Below are 21,632 nucleotides of genomic sequence, written 5' to 3' on the forward strand. Positions count from 1 at the left end.
CCACTGCTAAGGGATTCCTGAAGAGACCAGGAATGGTCTCGGTAACACATCTATGGGTTAGAGACGCATTCGAAAAAGCTTAATTAAAGTACCACTTGACCATCTGTTCATAGTACTATGTGTATATCTAACGTTGTTCGTATTTGCACCAAAAAATGGTTATGCGAATGTTCAAATGATTTGCAATTTCTGTTTTGAAAAATTTTGATAAATTTTTTTTTTTTTCCATTTCATTCAGAGCATCCACGAAAGCACCAATCACCAAACATGTTAAGAACGTCCTTTGGTAGGCCGCTCAGGAGGTCGCTTGTTAGGTACTACTCAGAACTGCCGGCTCAAAATGCGTCACAGGATGCCAATCTCGAGCACACGTTGTCGCATAAGGAATTGAGAGAACAAGCCATTGCTGAAGCATTAGCTAGGGAAGAAGAAGCGATTCAAAAATCGAAACAAATCCGTGAATTGACAGAAAAATCCAAAGAACTCATTAATGTGTTAAACAAGACTCCCACTAGCTTAATGAATGAGCGTATTGCCAAATTGAATCAAGACATTTCTAAAATTCCTGAAAACAAAATCAAGCAGCTTGATGAGGAGTTGCGAGAGTACATGACAAGCAGTATGCATTTAACCGATGATATTATTGAAAATAGGCCCTGGGCTCATAAGAGTGTTAAGGGGGGGCACAGGAGCACCAAAGATCCAGAAGCAAAGGCCTCATCAATGACCAACCAATATACCTCCCAATTCCCCAATTTGAAACCCACTCCCGATTACAAAGATTACTCGGAACAAGAACTTTACTTAAGGCAACTTAACCATCTCAGAACTAGTGGGGCGTTAGGTTCAAAACTTGAAAATATATACAAACCACAAAGAGATACAACAAACCCACCTAGCATCACCCAAACCACCATCTCGAACTTAATGGCTGCAGGTTGTCATCTTGGGCATGCAACATCTTCATTCAGATCCAACTTCCAACCTTTTATATACGGTACTTATAATGGGATCCATTTAATCGATTTAAATCAAACCATTGCTCAATTACAAACTGCTTGTAAAGTGATTGAAGGTGTTAGTGAAAAGGGTGGTGTTATACTATTTGTGGGAACACACAAGAATTGGTCAATTCAAGAATCGTTAGTCGCAGCGGCAGATAGAGCCAAAGGTTACTATGTGTCTAAGAGATGGATCCCAGGTACAATCACCAATTGTATTGAAGTTTCGAAACAGATTAAAGACCCATCGATGAAGCACCAAATAGATATGGAGAACAAGCCAATCAACTCGGCAGTAACCTCAAATTCAATAATCAAGCCAGACTTGGTCATTTTGTTAAACCCAGTGGAGAATAGAAATTGTATCAAAGAATGTTTATCAGCTTGTATTCCTACTATTGCGTTATGTGACACTGATATGGAACCAAGCTTAGTGACATATCCAATCCCATGTAATGATGAAAATGTTCGGTCGGTAAACTTGATGCTTGGAATAATGTCAAAAGCTGCCGAAGCAGGAGTCAAGAGAAGATTGGACGTTATTAAACAGTTGAAAGAAAGCGAGAGACAAGCTGCCAAGAAACAATTGGAAAAAGAACAACAACAAGACCCATTTCAAGAGATTGAAGGCGCCGTTTTATAAATTGTGTAAATAACTTTAAACAAAATTGTATATATCTAGAGCAGTAGCTGGAATCGGTTTTTACAATTTCTCTTTGAATGTCTTTGTCACCTCTTCGATAGCTTCATCAATTCCACTTGGTTTGTCACCCATACCCTGGACAATATTTCCTTTACCTCCAGCTTTACCGCCAATCTTTCCACTGACTGCTTTAGCCAATTGGCTGGCATCAACACCTTTTGCAATTGCTTCATCACTAACATAGCACCCGTGAGCGACTTTATCACTTTGTCCTGTTAACAAATACAATGATTTAGTTTTGTCTTGCTTCTTGACCAAGTTGAAAGCCTCGGTTATGGCCTTGGCATTGGCATTGATTGGTATGTGTGCCACCAAAAACTCGGATTTATGTTCACCATCATCAAGCCATTTCTTGACGACTTCAAGAGTTTTCTTGCTCTCTTCCTTTTGTATGCTCTTTTGATGGTCTTTGATTGATTTATCAACCTTGTTGAATTTTTCAGTCAATTTTTGTTTATCCAAGACAGAAATCGACAACTTCTTCAATGCAACACCCAATTCCTTGACCTTGTTTTCTTTAACTGGCCCATTAGGTAATGCATTTGCTTGTTCCAATTCATCACCAAATTCTTTGGCAACTCTTTGTACAGCATGGGCATCATGGCCAGTAACGGCAACAATTCTTCTTATACCTTTGGCAATACCCGATTCTTCAATGATAACTAAATCTTTAATCTCACTTGTTTTGGCCACATGAGTACCACCGCAAAATTCAATTGATAATGATTTCCACTGATCATTTCTTGGGTCCTTGAGCAAATCATCAACTGGAACACCAATTGAAACAACACGGACTGGGTCAGGATACGTCTCTCCAAACACAGCTCTCAAACCGTTAATCCCTTTAGCTTCAGCTAATGATACATCCTTGTAGTAAACTTGTTTATTATCTCTAATGTATTGGTTAGAGATATCTTCAACTTTTTCCAACTCTTTTGGTGTCAAGGCTTGCTTATGACTGAAATCAAATCTCAATTTCTCCTTTGCAACAAGCGAACCTTTTTGATCAACATCGTCACCAAGAACCTCCCTCAAGGCATAATTCAAAACATGGGTACCAGTGTGGTTGTTTCTAATTGGCCACCTTCTCAACTCATCGTAAGCAGCAATCACTTCATCACCTACGTTCAATTTACCTTCAAGAACGAAACCAGTGTGCAAAACATATCCAGCGTAAACTTGTACATTTTCGACATTAAACTCGGTTTTACCATCAATAACAAGTTTACCGGTATCGTATTCCTGACCACCTTGTTCGGCGTAGAATGGCGTTTTATCCAACAAGATACCGTATTGTGTACCTTCTTCACTTTGCTGAATCGAATCAACAAATTTACTGCCATCATAGATAGCAAGAACTTTGGCTTTGATATTTTCAAGTCCATACTTGGCACTATCATCGGTCTTGGCAACTTTTCCTTCAAGATCAGATAAAGCATGCACATCTAATTTAACCAAAGAAGATGCATTCTTACTACCTGCGCCCTTGGAAGCTTCTCTTGACTCTTCCTTGGCCACTTCAAATCCTTCTTCATCAATCTTCAAACCTGCCTCTTCAGCCATTAATCTAGTCAAGTCAACCGGGAACCCATATGTGTCATATAATCTCCATACATCCTTACCAGATAAAGTTTGCTCAGGTGTCTTTGAAGCGATGATGGCATATTGTTCAAATAGTTTTTCACCACGATCCAAAGTCTTTGCAAACGACAATTCTTCTTCATTCAAAATCTCCTTAAGATCTTGCGATCCCGATTCGATTTCTGGGAAAATTTCTTTATTTTGTTCAATGACAACGTCAACCAACTGAGGGAAGAATGATCCAATTGGATAGTTCATGTACTTGCGTACATAACGTGAGCCTCTTCTCAAGACTCTTCTCAAAACATATCCCCTACCTTCATTATTTGGAACCCCACCATCACAAATGGCAAATGTGAGAGTTCTCACATGGTCAGCAATGACTCTGTAAGCAGTATCAATACCATCTTTATCATCGACACCAAACTTCCCAGTGTATGGTCTGACACCAGTGATCTCTCTAATTTTTTCAAAAATTGGCAAAAACACATCGGTGTCGTAATTGGAATACTTGTTTTGCAAAATGGATACCAATCTTTCAAAACCCATACCAGTATCGATATGCTTGTTTGGCAAAGGCTTCAACGAGCCGTCAGCCTCACGGTTATACTGAATGAAAACAACGTTCCAAACTTCCAATACGTTTGGGTCGTCCATATTAACAAGGGAGGCGGCGTTTCTACCACCTATTCTATCATAATGAATCTCGGAACAAGGACCACAAGGACCTTGGTCTCCCATTTCCCAGAAATTATCCTTTGCATCACCTGGCAAGATGTGGTCCTCGGCAACACCAACATTTAACCAGAATTGTTTAGCCTCCAAGTCTGCTTCTAATCCTTGTTTGTCGTCCCCACCAAAGTATGTAACATATAACCTATCTTTTTCCAAGCTATAGACTTCAGTTAATAATTCCCAGGACCAAGCAATGGCTTCCTTTTTGAAGTAATCTCCAAACGACCAGTTACCAAGCATTTCAAAAAAAGTATGATGATATGAATCCCTACCAACATCTTCTAAATCGTTATGTTTACCCCCAGCTCTAATACACTTCTGAGAGTTAACAGCTCTTTTCAACTTGGCAAAATCACTTGCTGGATCAACTGTTCCTAAGAAGATAGGCTTATACTGGTTCATACCAGCATTGGCAAATAACAAAGTAGGGTCATTATGAGGAACCACTGAAGAAGACGGAACATAGGTATGTTGTTTCTTATCTTTGAAAAAATCTAAAAAGGTAGATCTAACTTTTGGGGCAGACCATTTTTCAGTATTATTGACGGTGGATGAAGTAGACATTATTCTTGTGAATGTCCTTTTGATCATACAAGTGCAAATTGACCAAAGTTTCGTGTCTGTCAAACTAGTTGGAATGAGAAGTAAGAGTCACACCAGTCAATCAAATTTTCAGTGTGAGGATTTTTTTTTTTTCTTCTTCTCAAGTTTAACTTTTCTCATCAACTGATTGATTTTTGTGTTTTATGTGTGGGTTGGGTGGAGAAGAAGAGGACAGAATAGATGCCAGTTACTTAGCTATTACTCTGAGAGTTCAATTCTTAGACCTTCGAATAAAGGATCACATTGCTTTCAAAGATCTTGTGTGTACTCTATGTAAGCTACATTACATATTGCCTCATTTTATCCAACGTGGACAAGGAACCTCTCGCTTTCAATGTATGCAAGCACATTTGGAACGTCTTTAGCTATCGCACCGCCAATACTTAGCTTAGTGACCCAGTCAGGAATATTTCCACCAGCACTTGATGTGGTAGCAACAGTCCAATCAACACTATTTCCGTTCCATTTAATTTGTTCAACAGATACATAAGTTCCCAACACCCCTTCAATCCCCCCTTCAATGGGAACACTAACCACCAATGCTCTGTCATTGGAAACAAAAACATGGACCAACTCGTTAAACAGCCTCTTATTTAAGGGAAATCCAAATTCGTATTGAGCGTGAATTGTGTAGCTCCATCCATTATCTTCGTATTTGTTTATATTGCGAACTTGCATCAGCTCAATTTCATGAACATAAAGGAGTTCATGGTCTGAATGAGTGAATCCAACTTCAGTAGTGCCAATAATTGCAGATTTGAATTTGTCTATTGGGATATCTTTCAACACGCTTTGTCTAGCGCACCAGTAATCACCATCGATGGTATCATGAAAAGTCCTGGTGACATGTTTCGTATCCTTGTGATACACCTTACCTGGAGTCCAGTTAGAAATTGATTTCAAAACTTTCTCAGAACCTTCTAGCAAAGTTTGACGTGGAGTATCAACGGAATATTCTTTCAATTGCATCTTTGTAAAGTGACTTTTAGCGTAAAAGATTCAATCAGTAGAAGCAATAGTATACAATTGAGGGCATATGTCACTATTATTTATACTTCTATCATTTGTTAGAAATGTTGCTTTGCTCTTGAATATTCAAGGGGTAACGAATGCTTGGAAATGGAATAAATTTTTGTTTCTTTAAAATTCTCTCAGATTGATAAATAGATAAACCATTGTACTTACAAAATATTATAGTACTACTAATAGTTTCCATAACCGATTGATCCTAACCACTAATGGCCCAAACTCCTGTTCTTTCGTACAAAAAGCCGAGTAAAGACCAAGCATCCTCAGCAACATCTACTCCGAGGGCCAGTTTCTCACCAAGTCTATCATCAGCAGCGTCCAACAGTGCATCACCTCAACTACCTCCTCATACACAACAGCCTAGGAAGATATCATCACGGCGTAAAGCATTACAAGAGTTTTACCATTTACAACAAGCACAGTCCAATCAACAAAAGAACCAACTAGGAGAAGAAAATGGTGCAACTGAACTGGATAAACCTACCGACAAGAAAGAGGACAATTCTAACCAGCGTGAAGTTGAACCTGATGAATTGAAAACTGCTGAGGATGTAGAACAATTCATCAAGACGTCAAGCACTAAGGATATTCTCAAACTTCGTAACAAAATACAACTGCAACTCAGTTCAGCGAGTCAAAAAAAGAAAGAGATTATTTATGATAACTATTATGAGCTAATTAAGCTAAGCAACATGTTGGGAGACTTGTCTGAGTCTAAAAAGCAGATTTCAAATACATCTTCGGTAAATGGTTCAGAAAAGATTGATTCCTTGAGTGGTTTTAAAATTTTTAGACAGGCTGATGATACTGGTCCAGAGGTTTCCATTGATAGTTATCTCGATGATGTGTTGAATGATTTATCCAAGTTTGATGAAACTACAATCAAGAAGTTTACTTATGGTGGGTTCGATGATGTTCTTAATCGATTGGAGAGATCCACCGATCGCGCAGAGTCAAACGCCAGCGTCGTTGGAGTGTACGATGAAACGGTGGATAGTATACCAAATAATGCGAATAACGAAGAAATCATTAGTCAGATAGGCTACATTTTAGAGTTGCCAAACCGACAATTGGAAGAACTGGAGAGGGTTGAAGCAGAATCAATGATTGATAAGATAATAGAGTCAACTAAAAGCGAAGCTTTGAGATTACAATTAAACACAATCAAAAGTCGAATATATTAGGATAAGAGCTATAGTAGATCATCAACAGCATGATTTTTAAACTTTTTCGCCGACCTCTCAACACTTCGTATTTCAAATCTTGAGCCAATCAAGGTAAACCCTATGCTTTCTACTCCTTCTTGCGATTCATCATCATCATCATCATCATCATCATCAACCTCTATATCTCTTTCATTATTATCATGCTTCTTTTCACTTGGTAAAACGACATCGAAGCCAAATAGAGTATATTGCTTGGGAATGATTTTCATTCCACCTACAAACGCTGCCGGATCCAATTCCTTTGTGACTTCCTTGTCATTTGCAGCAGCCAGTGTCCACTCCTTATAATCTTCACCACGAGGTACAACCATTATAAATGAATGCTGACAGTCCCACACAACTATACCTCTGGTCCCAACAACGTTATTGTTGCGTGATTGTAGTACCGTTAGTAAGCATCCATTAAAGTCGGCATTGACCAATTTCGGTAGCATGACAGAAGTATTGAGTGGGGTATTCGTATCAAGACCAAGCAAATCTTGAATATAGCTCTGCCATAAATCATTCATTTTGATAAAATCTTCAAATTTAGGTATATCATATTGTTTAATCAATGGTTCAATACTAAAAGGTTGGTTGGCACGTTTATACGCTCGAATTTTTTTGATCAATTTACGTTGGTTGGTAATTGTTGATGTGATGTATTGTTTAAGCTCATTTCTGGTTGATCTTTTTCTGCTTGAGGGGATTTTATCATCGGATGATGGTTTGAGCAAGATGGATTTCCGATTGTTCTTGGTGGGTTTCTTGACATGTTTGAATAAAATTGTCGGCTTTTGTTCTCCTTCAGTCGAGTATCGTGTTTCTAGTATGTTTAGTATTTCCTCGTTAGAGTTGTAGCATCGTGTGAGTAATCGTTTTTCTAGTTCATTGGTACTTGTCATCTTTGGTAATAAAGCGCAGGTTTGGTTAATTGATGATGTTTTTTTTTTCATACTTTTGAACTTTTAAACTTTACTCATCACTAGTTGAAGTTCTATGGTTATATGACAATTCACCTTTCGTTGACAAGTCGTGGTGTGCTATCTCGACTAGTAAAGCAAGGACTAAGTTTCAAGCGCTATATATCCAACATCAACTCGCCATTCCAAGATGACTTGACCGATTTAGATTTAGATGAATTTGGTCTCGGAGATTTTCGCCACTACAAAGAATCACCTCAAGTAAGCGAATACAAGAAGAAGCAATTGAAGGATCTACTCTATGATAATGAAGAGCTGGAGATTCCAACCCCCACACAAGCAGGCAAACTAGAGTCTATTGCAGCAAGAAATGAGCCCACCGTTTTTGTCTCCAAGCTTTCTGATCCATATTTGAACTTAGCCATTGAAGACTACGTGTATAATAAAATACCGATAGCCAAGGACTCCCCATTTAAAGCACAAAGGCTAATGTTCTACACAAATTCACCTTGCGTTGTTATTGGAAAGAATCAAAATCCTTGGAAAGAAGTCAATTTGCCCAAGATGAATGAATGTGGGATTCCTTTGATTAGGAGAAAGTCAGGTGGCGGTACTGTAGTTCATGATTTGGGAAATGTTAATTATTCATTCATGACAACAAAGCAAGACTTCGATCGATTTAAATTTGTAGACTTGATTGTTGACTCGATTAATAGGTCGAATATCACATCAACGAAAATTGAAGTTAATCATCGAGGTGATATTGTGGCTCGAAACGGCAACAAGGAATTGAAAATTAGTGGCTCGGCTTATAAGCTATCTCGAGGCAAATCCTACCATCATGGAACCATGTTACTAAATCTGGATTTGCAAAGATTGAAACAAGTGTTGCATCGCGATGTGGTAGAATTGGGAGTGGTTGATGCCAGTAAAACTATTGATTCGGTGAAGGCAAAAGTTACCAACTTGCAGATTCCACAGGAGAGCTTTGTCGATCTAGTTTCCAAAGGGTTTAAACTTGAGTATGGGATACTGGATGCATCTTCAACGGAATTGAAAAATGAAGATGATCCTAATAAAGAGTTTAACGAGATGATGGGATTGACAGATTTTGTCAGTGCAGTTAAACTGGCCAATACCTTTGAAATTGATGAGTCTGTTGAGTTACCCGAGGAGGTATTTACTGTTGCCGATGAGTTGAAATCGTGGGAGTGGAAATTTGGCCGTACTCCCTCCTTCACACATACACTTGAAAATGCAAAGCATGGTATTTGTATAAAACTTACAGTAGACATGGGAATAATAAAGAGTATTGAATGGGGAGATGCAAATTCGCATTATAGTCCGACATTGTGGAACGAAGTCAGTGGGAAATTATGTGGAATTCAATATAGAGGCGATTCGATTGAACAATCATTGGGTGGTGATAGATCTACTCACAAATTGGGCAGCTGGTTGCATAAAGCCATCGATGGTGTATAGATTATCTTATAGATACTTATAGATGATGCCTATGCATGTAGCTAGCTACTTCAATCCATGATTACCCGTGTAGTTGACAACTTCAGGCTGTTTCCACCCTTGTAAAACACCATCTTCGTCTTCTAATTTATACACCTCAATTTCAAGAGCACGACAACAATCAACCATTTTCAGATCGTTTAAATCGTCTTGATGCTCACCCCACCCCCATTGTGACAAATCTCCGCCAGGACAGGCACTTATTGCAACAAGCAAATCCAATTCAGCAAATAATTCAAAATAATCGCTTTTAGTAGCAGGACAGGCCTCCATGAAATACTGATCATATTCATTTAATCCAGTGACTTGAAACACATTCAAGACATCATGAACATCAAATTCTGTCAATCCAAAAGGTCTAATAGCTCGATATAAATTGGAATGACAATGGTTGTCGTTATCTTTCCCACTGATTAACTTGTCTACGTATGGGTCACATCGTGTACCCAAGGTATCGTGGACTCTTCCACCCCATTCATCGTGTCTGGCAGACATAGTATCGCCAATGATGGTGACTAGTGGACGCAAGTATGGCAAATTCGACCAAAGCCTATCATAAGTCGACACATGAGCAGAATGCAATTGTCTAGTTCTAGCAGCCCAGAACCGTTCTTTAAAATTATTCAAATTCCAAATATTCAAATCACAAACCTGTGGTCCATCAGGAGTTGTAATTCTAAACACCGATTTCGCTGGTATCTTGATGGCAATCCCTGTACGTGGTTCACACCGAATTTTGTCAACAAGTGTTTTAGGAGCTTTAGCTATAGAATCGTAAAAGGATTTATCGGCATATAAAGGTGATCCTGGATGAGGATAATATGCTGCTTTTGGTTTTGGTAACTTGTAAGTTGTTTTTTGGGGCAATTGCGATGAAATTGATTCAACCATGGAAAGCGAGGGGTGGGAAGGTATAGACTGATGGAAGAAGCAATGGTGAGTAATTTAGAATAACACACTTGTCATATATATATATGTGTATACTTTGAAAATGTTATGAAATTATTCAATTAGTTAAGCGTTTTGGGCGTTTTAAAGTTTTTGCGCGTAATTCCCGATTTGGTAAAGATTTAGATAACAAAGATTCGCCTCCAAACCAACCATCAAAATGAAAGTAATATACAACAAAAATGGATATAATAAGCGAAACTAAAACTTTGATGAATGCAGTTAGTGCTTAATGTAGTATATAAGCTTAGAAGTGGTCTTTTGAGAATGTTACACAATTGAGGAAAGCATTAACGGGAAATTTTTAATTGGATTTGTTGCAAAAGGAGAGTAGCACTAGACTTGTGCCTATGTTAGTATAAACGATACAAATTCTATCCACTTTGATTACACTCTATTTCAAAACGTGTATTGACCTCCAACCCATTGGGTGAACATATCCAAGGCATGAGCCGGTTGATCATAAGGAACCATGTGCCCAGCATCAAACACTCTCAAGACAGTAAAGTTGTCATAACTCTTGACATTACCAGCATGTTTGCCACCCACTTGCCACTTTCTGAGAGGTGATTTTTTGAACCCAGTTGAACCAGTCCATTCTAGCTTATTGCTCCATGCGTCAACACCCAACCAGTTACAAATGAAATCTTTATCTCCATTGTAGAGCAAAACCGGTATACCGCTGTCCAAAACATCAACAATGTGTCTGTAAAAAGGCTTCATCAAGTCGCCGTTGAGGATAAACCTTTGTGTGACTTCATCGTTACACGCTTCATGACCAGATACTTCAGCTCCAACTGCTTTTAATACCTCGGGTTTACTCAAGTACTCATCAACGTAGTCCATTCCTTCGTAGCACAAATTCTGTCCCTTGCATTCCTTCCTGATATCATAAAGGTTTCTACCTGTCTTCTCATATGGGGTCAATTCAGCTTGATTGCAATAAATAGTGGCAGGAAGACAATCCCAAACAGATTGTGATTTGTAACATCTGTCAATCAAGTTGGCGCATAATGGAATACCAGCCGCCATGGCTTCGCATTCGCTTGGTTCCAAAACACTTGGTTCGCCGCCTTGACCACAGGCCATTGGCTGAAAGTACTCGTATTGAGTCTTGACATCAGCAAATCCATTACCTATCAAAACCGATGACAAATTGAAGGGCCTTTCAGGGTGACTCAAAATCTCGCCAGCAATGGCTGGAAGGTAATGTCCAGCATACGATTCACCCGATATGTGGAAGTCCAATTTACTATATTGTGGAAACTGTTTGAAAAATAACTCCAAGAATGCGTAAATATCCTTAGCAGAAGCATCAGCGGTAGTGACTGAATTGGACGAGTAGGAGTAACCAACATTGACAGGAGAGTCAATAAATATAACAGTGGCATTGTTGTTCCACGAATAAGGGTTGTGTACAGGTTTAACGTCTTTTGAAATTGAAGCTGGTCCTAATTCAAAAAACAATCCTAATGATGATGCACACCCAGGGCCACCATTGATCCACAATACAAATGGGTCTGTCTTTGGGTCATTTCTACTTTCAAACAACCAAAAGAAAAGATGTTTGTCTTCGTCCTCAATGTCAAAGTAACCGGAGTATTGTTGAACCGAGTCAATTCCCAAGCCCTTGGGAGACTTTGCACGTATTCCATGATTAGGGTATTTTGCATCCTTTACGTAATATTCAAATTTTTGTTTCTTGGCAAACTTGTTTGATGGAGGCTCGGATTTGAATTTCTGGAATAATTCAGAGTTGAGGACAATCTCCTGCCACAACTTTTTGGTCTCTTTTGTCAATATACTTAATGGCTCATTAAAGTAGTTGGAAACTTCCAGAAACAAGTTACTTTGTTCATCACCATTGATAATGTTAAATTGAGGTATGTAGTTGTTCATGTCAAAGTAATTCAACACTGTTTGTCCGATGAATGGAATTGTCATTGCACTGACACCACCCGTTGATGCCATAGCTAAGACGGCACTTGTTGCAATGGAAAACTTCATATTGTTGGATTGAGAAAATTCAATTGAGCCCACTTAAAATTGAAAAAAAAACAGGTTTTCGATAGTCTTATATTTGATAACATTTTCAATGCGTGTCATTGTATTGTCAGTGGCACATAAGAGGTTCTGCATTGAGGTGTATGCATTCAGAAATTAAGTCCGGCGCTTTTTAGTCCATTTTCAGTATGAACAATCATGCCATAAGAAAAGAAGGCACTGTGTACATTTAGAACGATTCATCCCGCGTTGCTTCTCAATCATTCTTGTGATAGATGTGTTCTCCCTTTAGTCAACACAGGACAACTATTACCACACATGCAAGTCGCAATTTACTGATGAAAACTCATTGACCGTGCCATATGACGAAAGTGTAAACTTAATCAGTAGCTGATGAAATCAATTACTGATACGCCTGGGCTCCAATTCGTATATCTTCATCTGTTGGTCCCAGGTGTAATTAGATATATCGTGTGCGCTGTGTACACTAGCGGAATACGATCCCCACTTTTTGTTTGCGCTACCATTTGAACCGTCAATAGCCGGGGATAAAAAAGACTAAGACGTTTTTGTGCTTTAAAAATTCAAATTCCGTTAGCGCTTAAAAGAAACTTTGCACAAAAAATAATGACAATTAATTTGAAATCTGGGGTCTGGGGTATTATACTTAGGTCATCCTCCTTTTCTTAATTGATTTTAGTTTCTCAAAAAAACAATTTAACACACAGCTAGGAGGTGTGGCGGTATAGCCTCCATCAAGATTGGACTCATTGAATCACTTTTTCTTACACTTTTTTGCCATGTGCAACGATATTTTTTTGCAACCTGTTTGAATTCGTTGGCACTGTTTCTCTATTGTTTCTCTATTGTTTTTTTTTATTTTTTCATCCTTTGGGCCCTATTACAGCGGTTGTCCTTTGCTAAAAGTCTACACCGGAAAAATAAGGAACCCCTTCCACCATTAAATTTTATGATAGGTGACTCTCATGATACGAAAAATACCAATGCCGTAGACATAAAAGGTTCGAAACTAAAAGAAAAAAAAAACTCTAAACATATATATATATGCTAAGCTAAGGATGCGTCAAAAGGGGGGTTGGGGGTTGGTCATATGTTGTTGTACCTTACTCGTGTGTTTAAGTGGAGTAAAAAAGTAAACTCATTTTTCTTGACAATAATAATGATCCCAAAAAGTGTATTTTCCAACCGATATAATATTTTTCAAAAGCGGATATTTAAATTTTTTTCAATTTTTCAATTTTAATTTTGTTTTTTTTTTTCTTTTCCCTCAATAGACGCCAAAATTTCATTGTCATTTATAAATATATAAATACCCAATCATAACCTCCCACCCGGTTTAATAAAAAAGTTTTCCATTTAGAGACTTTTCTCTTTTAATACGCTGATTACCTATCCCCAGTCTTAAGATATATCTATTCACACAACATTATGTATAAAGTAACTGCATCATCCGCTATCCGTCGGTTCTCCACAAATTCTCGTGTACTTGCCAACTATGGATTTGTCGGATTAGGACAAATGGGTCAACATATGGCCAGACACATTTACAACCAATTGGAAGCTGACGACAAATTGTACGTGTATGATACTTTACCTGCATCAGTTGACAATTTCGTCACCACTGTAACTCAACAAGATGCCACCAACAAGGACAAATTGGTTACCTTGCCTGATTTAAAGAGTTTTGTTACTGGTGTTGATGGACAATTGGATTTCATCGTGACCATGGTTCCTGAAGGTAAGCATGTCAAGGGTGTTGTTGAAGAGATTGTCACTAGCTTTGAAGAAAATGGATACAGCCCTGATTACAAAACTACCATTATTGATTCGTCAACTATTGATATTCCAACCAGTAGAGAGGTGCACAAATACGTCAAGGAAACCTTGCCTGAATTTGACTTCATTGATGCTCCAGTCAGTGGAGGTGTTGCTGGTGCCAGAAAGGGTACGTTGTCATTTATGTTGAGTAGAGAAACGCATCAAGATGTTTCACCAGCATTGACCACCTTGTTGAACAAGATGGGTAAAAACATTTTCCCATGTGGTGCCAACCACGGTGCTGGGTTAGCTGCTAAATTATCCAACAACTACTTGCTTGCCGTTACCAACATTGCGGTTGCCGATTCATTCCAATTGGCCAAAGCCTTTGGACTCAATTTACAAAACTATGCCAAATTAGTTGCTGTATCCACCGGTAAATCATGGGCTTCAGTTGATAACTGTCCTATCCCCGGCGTCTACCCTGAAAACAACTTGCCCGCTGATGTAGGTTACCAAGGTGGATTTATTACCAAGTTGACGAGAAAAGATGTGGTTTTGGCCACCGATTGTGCCAAGGACCAAGGCAGATTTTTGTTTTTGGGAGATGCTGGTAGATACTGGTACGACAAGGCTTGTGAGCGTGAAGATATTGCCAACCGTGATTTGGCCGTGTTGTATGAATGGTTGGGCGATTTGAAACAAGAAGCTGATGGAACTGTTGTTGATACTAAAGTTTCTAAATAAACGGAACGAGGCAGGGGTGTGTTTCCATATAGCTGGTTTAAATAGAGAAGTGAAAATAAAATAGGGATGAAGAGAGGTTTAAAAGAATAAAGTATAGTGTCAAATGTACATATTTCATTTCAAAAGCATAACGCGTCTGGGCCTATAGCTGCGTGGAGTATAGAGAGAAGTGTTATTCCTCCTTATATTGTTTTATTCAAAGCTATTACTCAAAAGACAACAAAAGCTAATGTATTTTTCTCTACACTTCTCCTAATGAATTGAAAAAAGGCATCCTGGATCTATAAGTTATAATGTAGCCAGTGGAAAGTCATCATAAACCACTCCCCATCTTGTTCAACTCTGAAAGAATGTTTCTCAATTATTCATAACAAACCCCACTTTCATTCCCGGCGGAGGATCTTGTACATTACTATGCACTTTTGAATCCCGACTATCACCACCACCAGTGTCATTTTTATCCTGTTGATGTCCTTGATCGTGTCCATGCACTTGACGTTGTACCTCATTTGAGCTCAAGCTTGATCCTTCTTCAACTTCATATTCATCCTCATTGAAGTTGCCCCCGCAATTGCCAACACCGACACCAACAACACCAAAACTCTTTTGTCTTGTCTTGTAACCCGATTCATTACCACCTATCCCGGTTGAGTGCGTTGCGGAGTTTGGGTTACCTAAATCCCCCTCTTCTTCGTCTTCTCCCGCTGCTTCATCTTGATAATGTTTCTTTATTCTCGGATTACGCAAATGATGCAAACTGTTCAATTGGTAAAACTCATCGTCGTGAGCGGATATGTAGTCACTAATGATCCCCATTGGTTTCATCCCTGATAATGGCTGACTTGGACGACGTTGAGATAAATCATAAATCGATGAAGAGATGGACGGGTTGCGATCATCTTGCAGGTACGCAACTTGCGAATGCGCATTGCCGTTCATTGCTGTTACATCGGCCTGTGTTGGATGGATGGAGCTTGTTGACATATTGAGTAATGGTAAAGTTTGATCTATAGGTGGTTCAAAGGAATTGGTAGTGGATATAGACGATGAACGAGAAGACCTTGATTCCTGAGGCAGTAATGGAACAGTAGCATCATCCCCTCGTTGTTTTTTACCGCGAAACGAAGATATTTCATTGTCAAGTCCTTCCATATCATCTGTGCCTCTACTACTTCTCCTATGGGCAAAAGAAATGGGTACCAATCGTGGTGAAATGGGTGAGTGGGGGTCATCAGCAATATCCCCTTCATCGTTGTCATTAATAACTGCATCATCTAAAGACAATTGATTCATACTATTGTTGTTGTTTTGAAGAGTCGTGGCGAGGTGGTTATTCACACTGTTTGAAAGGGTACTACCGTCTTCAGTGCTGTGCTTACTGGTAGTGGTGGGACCTTCAGAACTCACATCCGCACCATTAATTGAAATTTCTGGCACCACAACATCCGTTTTTGCCCTGCTTGTCTCCAGATTTGAAGTGTGTTCCCCTTCTGTTTCAGCATGAGACCCACCATTACCTTGCAACTGCTGAATCAACAAATCTCTTACAGGTGTTACTGTATTGACTTGTAAACCAGTTGAGTTTTCGACTGATGTTGTACCACTTTCCGTCAACGGGTTGACGAAATTTTGTCCAACCTCATCATCAATTCTCAATGGACTCAAGCTTAGTGATCCTTCACCACCACGTCCACGGGCACCACCTCTACTACCACTATCACTGCTACTTCCATCACGATGTTGTATATCGCCATAAGCTGGCGGATGCAATGACATAACCGGTGGCAGTTTTGCACTTTCTTCAAAAGGTGGCGGTGCTGTTGATGGTTTTCTAATTAAATGTATTGGACGCTGCACTGGTGACATCAAAGGCGATGTGAAAGTTTCTGGATGTGGCTTAGCTTGTGGCGAGTTGATTGTAGTGATTGTCAGATCATCTTTGGGCTTGTACAAATTAGCTTCTAAATGCATATCGGCATCTCTTTCAGTGGCACCCACGTCCAAATCAGTGGAAATATGGTGGAATTCAATAGGCTGTTGGCTATTGCCATCAACGGCAATTACTTCAGGAGATAATGGATTTACTGATGGAGATATAACTGATGCAACATTATTACCATTCATTGCTTGTTGTGGTGGCGGAGTATCTACCAAGTCGTCATAAGCTGGAAGTAAAGTATTATTATGGGCGGCCAAGGGTGACAATACATGGATGGGTGAATCAATTGAGATTTCATAGTGTTTCCTCTTGGCACTGTTGTCAGGATCAATTTTACTTATTCTCAAACAGATTTTAATCCAATGGTGAGATTGAATGTTTTCATAAGATGTATCAGGATGAATTTGCGAATTCAATCGGCCAATAACATTCTTAGGAACAAATAACTGAAATTCCAACTCTTTTGGTAAAACATCTTCATCGTATTGATCCAATCCAACCGTTGACTCATCCTGAGGGTTTTTCTGTAATAAAGATCGACCCTTTCTCGCCTTGTGTTCCAACAAAAGAAATTTCTTGGGAGGTTCCATTCGGTGCACTTTTTTATTACAACAATAATACTCTAAATTCTCCGTCAAGTAAATTCTTATTCTGTGTAATGCCACTTTACCCCACAATGGAACAAATCGAAAAGCTAATGGCAAATATGAATCAAGAACCACTGATTTGGCTCCGATAACAATATCGTACTTAATCTGATCTTCCCAGTCTCGAGATATAACAATCGATTCATTTTCTTCCATATTGAGTTCTGACGGAGTACGGACAATAGTGATGGGCAATCTGCCAGATAAATTGGATTTGAAAGTACCAAGTCTTTGAATCGACACTTCTAAGTGATAGCTTGTAGATCCAAAAGTGACACTACACGATTCTGGGATTGATGGTGGTAACGGATGCTCGAAATTGTAAAGATAATCACCAGGGTTAAAAAGCATACTTGAATTGGGATCATTATTAGAAGGGGAAACAATGGAAGTTAAGTCAGTAAAAGTACTTGACGACTCATTTGCACTGCTAGAAGGAGCTGGCGACTTTGACTTCCTGATAAAACTGGGTGATAAGTTCCTGGTGAAGAAATTATCATTATGATGAGACGATGATGCAATTGAGGAAGCACCACTAGTGGAAGGTTTCTGAAGTGATTGTTGCGGGGCTGGTGGTGGTGTATTTGATCTGACAGCACTAAGGTCATCTGCTAGTGAACTACGATGTGTCTCTCCGTTTTTTTCAACAAAAATATCAGCTCCATTGTTTGGAATAGGCCCCGATGTTGACGATGCTTGGAAAAATGGCCATGTGTGTGTTATTATATCACTCTGTTCGTTGTAGACGTTTTTTTTAGGTGGTATACCTTCAGGCCAATCTGTTCGTTGTACACCTTTGAAACTCAAGGTAATGGACTTGATTTTTGTTGGTTTAAACACGCGAATATAAAGTGAGCCTCGTAATAGTGTTGGTGGACGTGATTCATACTCGTGGGGTTCAAACCCTTGAACAAACAATACTGGTTCTGATGGGATGATGTATGCAGCTAAAGACGAAGTAGCCGTTGTTGGTTTGTCAGGTAGTGTTGGTAGAAATACTTGGTGTTGAGGAGGGGATGGTGAATTTGACGACAGGGGGTGACGGTGCTGCAGTTGCAGTTGCAGATGATGATAATCGTGGTTAGAATTTGTGCTTAGCTGCAGTGGTGGGAATAACGGTGAATTTGGTATATGGTTGCTGTTGTTGTTGTTGTTGTGCATTGTATATGATATGAAGGAGTGTAATGCAAATGATGGAAATTATGAAAAGAAAAAGGGCAACACACAAGATATGGGATGAGATGAGGTGGTTTTGGTGTATGTTTTGGTAAAGAATTGTTTGATTGGTTTATTCTTGTTTTTGGTTTTTTTTTCGATTTTTTTTTTTGGTTGGTTTGTGAGTGTGGGTGGTGGGGGGAGGGGGGGGGAGAGAAAAGGGTGGTAGTGGAGAATAATAATAGTTGATAATTTTAATTTGGTAGAAAGAAAATATTGATAAAAGTAGTTATACTATTATAATACAGTGTAATTATATAATACTTCAAGTATTATATATATATATTAAAAGAAAACACTTTTTAATGGAGTAGTGGTGGATATTTAGTTGGTTGATCGTATTGGTTGTATTGGTGAAGGAATTGATGGGAAAGTTGAAAAAAATAAAAAATAAAAAAACGTTAACCAACTTAACTTAACTTGACTTAACCTAACTCACAATGTACTGAGGCGAAAGGATACAAAACTTGTAAGAAAAAAAGAAATTTAAAATAAAAAATAAAATAAAAAATAAAATAAAAAATAAAATAAAAAATAAAATAAAAAATAAAATAAAAAATAAAATAAAAATTAAAATAGTAAAGAAAGGGACTCTGTTGGTGATAACTTTTCCATCTACACTAAAGTACAAGTACTTTTGTATGTACAGTTTTACTAAAGAGTATATCATAAGTAGATGCACTACTTAGAAGAGTTTGAAAATCAACCTACTTTCTTTCTCTTTCCCTTCTTCTGTTTGCTGTTTGGGTGGATCTCTATATCTAATCTGATGATTTTGGTTTTTAGTTTTAGAAATTTTAGTATTAAGTATAGGTACATCATGCTTTCTAGCTACAGGTGGGAGAGAGGTAGTTAGCTTGTTCTTTAATTTACATAAAGACAAGAATGTATTTCTTCTCCTCTTCTGCATATAAATATATATATTTATCTATAGAGATACGACATACTTCTTATTTTATCTCTGTCGAATCATTCTACTGTTTAAATGATAAGAAATAATCTTTTGTGTACAATTACTAAATCACAATTGGTAGCGTATACTTTTGTCGGGTGTTATCGCCGTCTTAAAACCGGTGCTGCAATATACATATATATATATATATATATATATTCTACAAATCACCTTTAATTACAAAACGGTACTGTAAAAAACGTTAACTATGTTTTCAGAATAGTAACATATACTTTGACGAGTCATCTCTAAATGTATGCAAACCCTGTGTTTGAGAGAGAGAGAGAGAGTGTGTGTGTGTGTAGAAAAGAAGGTGACTTTGAAAAAGACAAACCTAAGTCATTTACTTTTATTCATAAATGTATAATGAGAGATTAAAAGTGGAGGCGGTTTATGGCATATAAATTGTAACGTTTAATTACATTATTGGGATGTAAAAATTCGTATTCTCTTCTTACCTATAATACCCAATACAATTTTTTAACACCTTGTGCAGACAAAACTAAAATACATGCATACAATTAATGTTTTTTTTGCACCTTTTATTTGGTGAGTTCTAATTCGGCTACTCCAATCACCTCACAGGGAAGTCTGTATTATGTCTATGACTTCTAAGTGTGCTGTTATGCAGACAAGTACACATGCAGGTTGTATGAAAAGTTTAGATACACCCTTTTGAACAGAAGTGTTATTCGCTTGTTTTTCCTACGAGAAAAGTTTCTTAACTAAACTTTGTATCTACTCAATAACTGGGTAGTTCAACTAAGCTCCTTCATTGAAGATAGTGAAGACTCTATACCCTTTAAACCAAAAATCCTAGTGATTTATCAGTTGCGTCTCTGACTGCGCCTTCAATCCACTATTACTCAGATTCTCTGTGCGTGTGTTTTGGCGCAATAATTTTCTCTGGTTGCAAAAATGATTCTCATACATTACATACTCAAATACTGTAACAAGGTATAGATTACAACTTCGCTTACTAGGTGCATAGAGTTCATAGTAGATGAGCTATCCTCATTCAGGGCGTGTTTAATACTGATATCTATTAACTCTACTAAGCATACTCTCAAAGTTGGAATAAATAAAGGGATCAATATTACTTCTCTTTTACTTTTGTTGTGGTATACAATCTTCCCCTCTTTGGTTGAAGAAAGTTGCAAAATTTTGATATTCTTTCTTACTTTACAAATCCTATAAATTCCCCCAACACAATCAAAAAATTGCAAAAAACTACATACTTTCCTTTTTCCTACCAATCACCCGTTTACTCATATTGTTGATTTGATATTGATTTTCACCCACCATGCCAGAAAAGATTATCAACTATATCCCAGCTGACAAGTTTTTTGAGTTATTCGAGTACAAGAAAGTTGACGTGCAAAAGGTTATCCCTGGATTTGTTCCTGGAGGTGGAGTTATGTTGATGTCACCAGCATTCCAATCAACACCAACCACCATTACCACCAATGAACAGGAGAACAAGTCCGTGACTTATTTTGATCAAGTGCAATTCAAGTCTACTGAACCACCATCACCACCACCTTCACTTACCCAATCAGTAGCAGCCAATAATGTATGCACTATCAAATTGGGAAGCTTTGATTCAACCAACTTTCAACATACCAATAAAAACTTTGTCACTACCAAATGTTTAAACAGCAACCAAGGTTCGGAGAGAACGGAGGAGGAGGGTGTGAAGGACAATGATGATGTGACTGATGCCATTGACCTCTTGGAGAGTATTGAAGCCGATCTGGATGCTGCTTGTTTGAATGTTTCCCCAATTGTTTCCCTGTTCGTTTCCCCCCTGTTTGATGCTTGTTTGGATGCTGAAACTGATGAGTCGTTGAGTGATTCAGGATTGGATGAAGATATGTATCACGAGATGAGAAGAGAAGATTGCAGAAAGACTGCAAGATCGCATTGGTACAAGAAGGAAGAACCCAGACTCGAAAAATGCTACTTGTATGATAAATTTAGGACCATTGGGATTTTGCCTTTTGTTAGAGTAGCAGACTCAGGTCATGTTTCTGTTGATTTTGGTTGTTTAATTTCCGAAGAAGAAAAGTGGCAACTTGGCAACCAAAAATTTGCCACAGT

General features: G+C 38.3%; 10 protein-coding genes across 10 annotated transcripts; 4 read left to right on the forward strand and 6 right to left on the reverse strand. All coding sequences in view use genetic code 12, as the record gives it.

Annotated features, from left to right (window-relative positions):
* Positions 1-1,704: 1,704 nt before the first annotated feature.
* Positions 1,705-4,584, reverse strand: ALA1 (alanine--tRNA ligase; the record flags this gene model as incomplete). Its single annotated transcript, XM_051815549.1, has 1 exon — positions 1,705-4,584. One exon carries the CDS (start codon positions 4,582-4,584, stop codon positions 1,705-1,707), a length of 2,880 nt encoding a protein of 959 aa, XP_051671006.1.
* A 339-nt stretch (positions 4,585-4,923) lies between these two features.
* CANMA_003379 (uncharacterized protein) lies at positions 4,924-5,592 on the reverse strand (the record flags this gene model as incomplete). Its single annotated transcript, XM_051815550.1, has 1 exon — positions 4,924-5,592. The coding sequence occupies one exon, from the start codon at positions 5,590-5,592 to the stop codon at positions 4,924-4,926; it is 669 nt and encodes a 222-aa protein (XP_051671007.1).
* Positions 5,593-5,861: 269 nt separating this feature from the next.
* VPS51 (Vps51p) lies at positions 5,862-6,836 on the forward strand (the record flags this gene model as incomplete). Its single annotated transcript, XM_051815551.1, has 1 exon — positions 5,862-6,836. The coding sequence occupies one exon, from the start codon at positions 5,862-5,864 to the stop codon at positions 6,834-6,836; it is 975 nt and encodes a 324-aa protein (XP_051671008.1).
* Positions 6,837-6,844: 8 nt separating this feature from the next.
* Positions 6,845-7,762, reverse strand: POP4 (RNase P/RNase MRP complex subunit; the record flags this gene model as incomplete). Its single annotated transcript, XM_051815552.1, has 1 exon — positions 6,845-7,762. The coding sequence occupies one exon, from the start codon at positions 7,760-7,762 to the stop codon at positions 6,845-6,847; it is 918 nt and encodes a 305-aa protein (XP_051671009.1).
* A 102-nt stretch (positions 7,763-7,864) lies between these two features.
* On the forward strand, positions 7,865-9,262 carry CANMA_003382 (putative lipoate--protein ligase; the record flags this gene model as incomplete). The annotated part of the gene is made up of 1 exon (XM_051815553.1): positions 7,865-9,262. One exon carries the CDS (start codon positions 7,865-7,867, stop codon positions 9,260-9,262), a length of 1,398 nt encoding a protein of 465 aa, XP_051671010.1.
* Positions 9,263-9,307: 45 nt separating this feature from the next.
* Positions 9,308-10,192, reverse strand: CANMA_003383 (urea carboxylase-associated family protein; the record flags this gene model as incomplete). Its single annotated transcript, XM_051815554.1, has 1 exon — positions 9,308-10,192. The coding sequence occupies one exon, from the start codon at positions 10,190-10,192 to the stop codon at positions 9,308-9,310; it is 885 nt and encodes a 294-aa protein (XP_051671011.1).
* Positions 10,193-10,648: 456 nt separating this feature from the next.
* Positions 10,649-12,256, reverse strand: CANMA_003384 (CPYA; the record flags this gene model as incomplete). The annotated part of the gene is made up of 1 exon (XM_051815555.1): positions 10,649-12,256. The coding sequence occupies one exon, from the start codon at positions 12,254-12,256 to the stop codon at positions 10,649-10,651; it is 1,608 nt and encodes a 535-aa protein (XP_051671012.1).
* A 1,446-nt stretch (positions 12,257-13,702) lies between these two features.
* HPD1 (Hpd1p) lies at positions 13,703-14,779 on the forward strand (the record flags this gene model as incomplete). Its single annotated transcript, XM_051815557.1, has 1 exon — positions 13,703-14,779. One exon carries the CDS (start codon positions 13,703-13,705, stop codon positions 14,777-14,779), a length of 1,077 nt encoding a protein of 358 aa, XP_051671013.1.
* Positions 14,780-15,136: 357 nt separating this feature from the next.
* On the reverse strand, positions 15,137-18,526 carry CANMA_003386 (uncharacterized protein; the record flags this gene model as incomplete). The annotated part of the gene is made up of 1 exon (XM_051815558.1): positions 15,137-18,526. The coding sequence occupies one exon, from the start codon at positions 18,524-18,526 to the stop codon at positions 15,137-15,139; it is 3,390 nt and encodes a 1,129-aa protein (XP_051671014.1).
* A 2,309-nt stretch (positions 18,527-20,835) lies between these two features.
* CANMA_003387 (uncharacterized protein) lies at positions 20,836-21,497 on the forward strand (the record flags this gene model as incomplete). The annotated part of the gene is made up of 1 exon (XM_051815559.1): positions 20,836-21,497. A coding segment is annotated over one exon (662 nt), but the record flags the coding sequence as incomplete, so codon positions are not given.
* Between the last annotated feature and the right edge of the window lie 135 nt (positions 21,498-21,632).

Source organism: Candida margitis (genome assembly GCF_024628925.1).
Source record: "Candida margitis strain CBS 14175 chromosome Unknown scaffold100, whole genome shotgun sequence".
Classification (NCBI taxonomy): Eukaryota; Fungi; Ascomycota; class Pichiomycetes; order Serinales; family Debaryomycetaceae; genus Lodderomyces; species Lodderomyces margitis.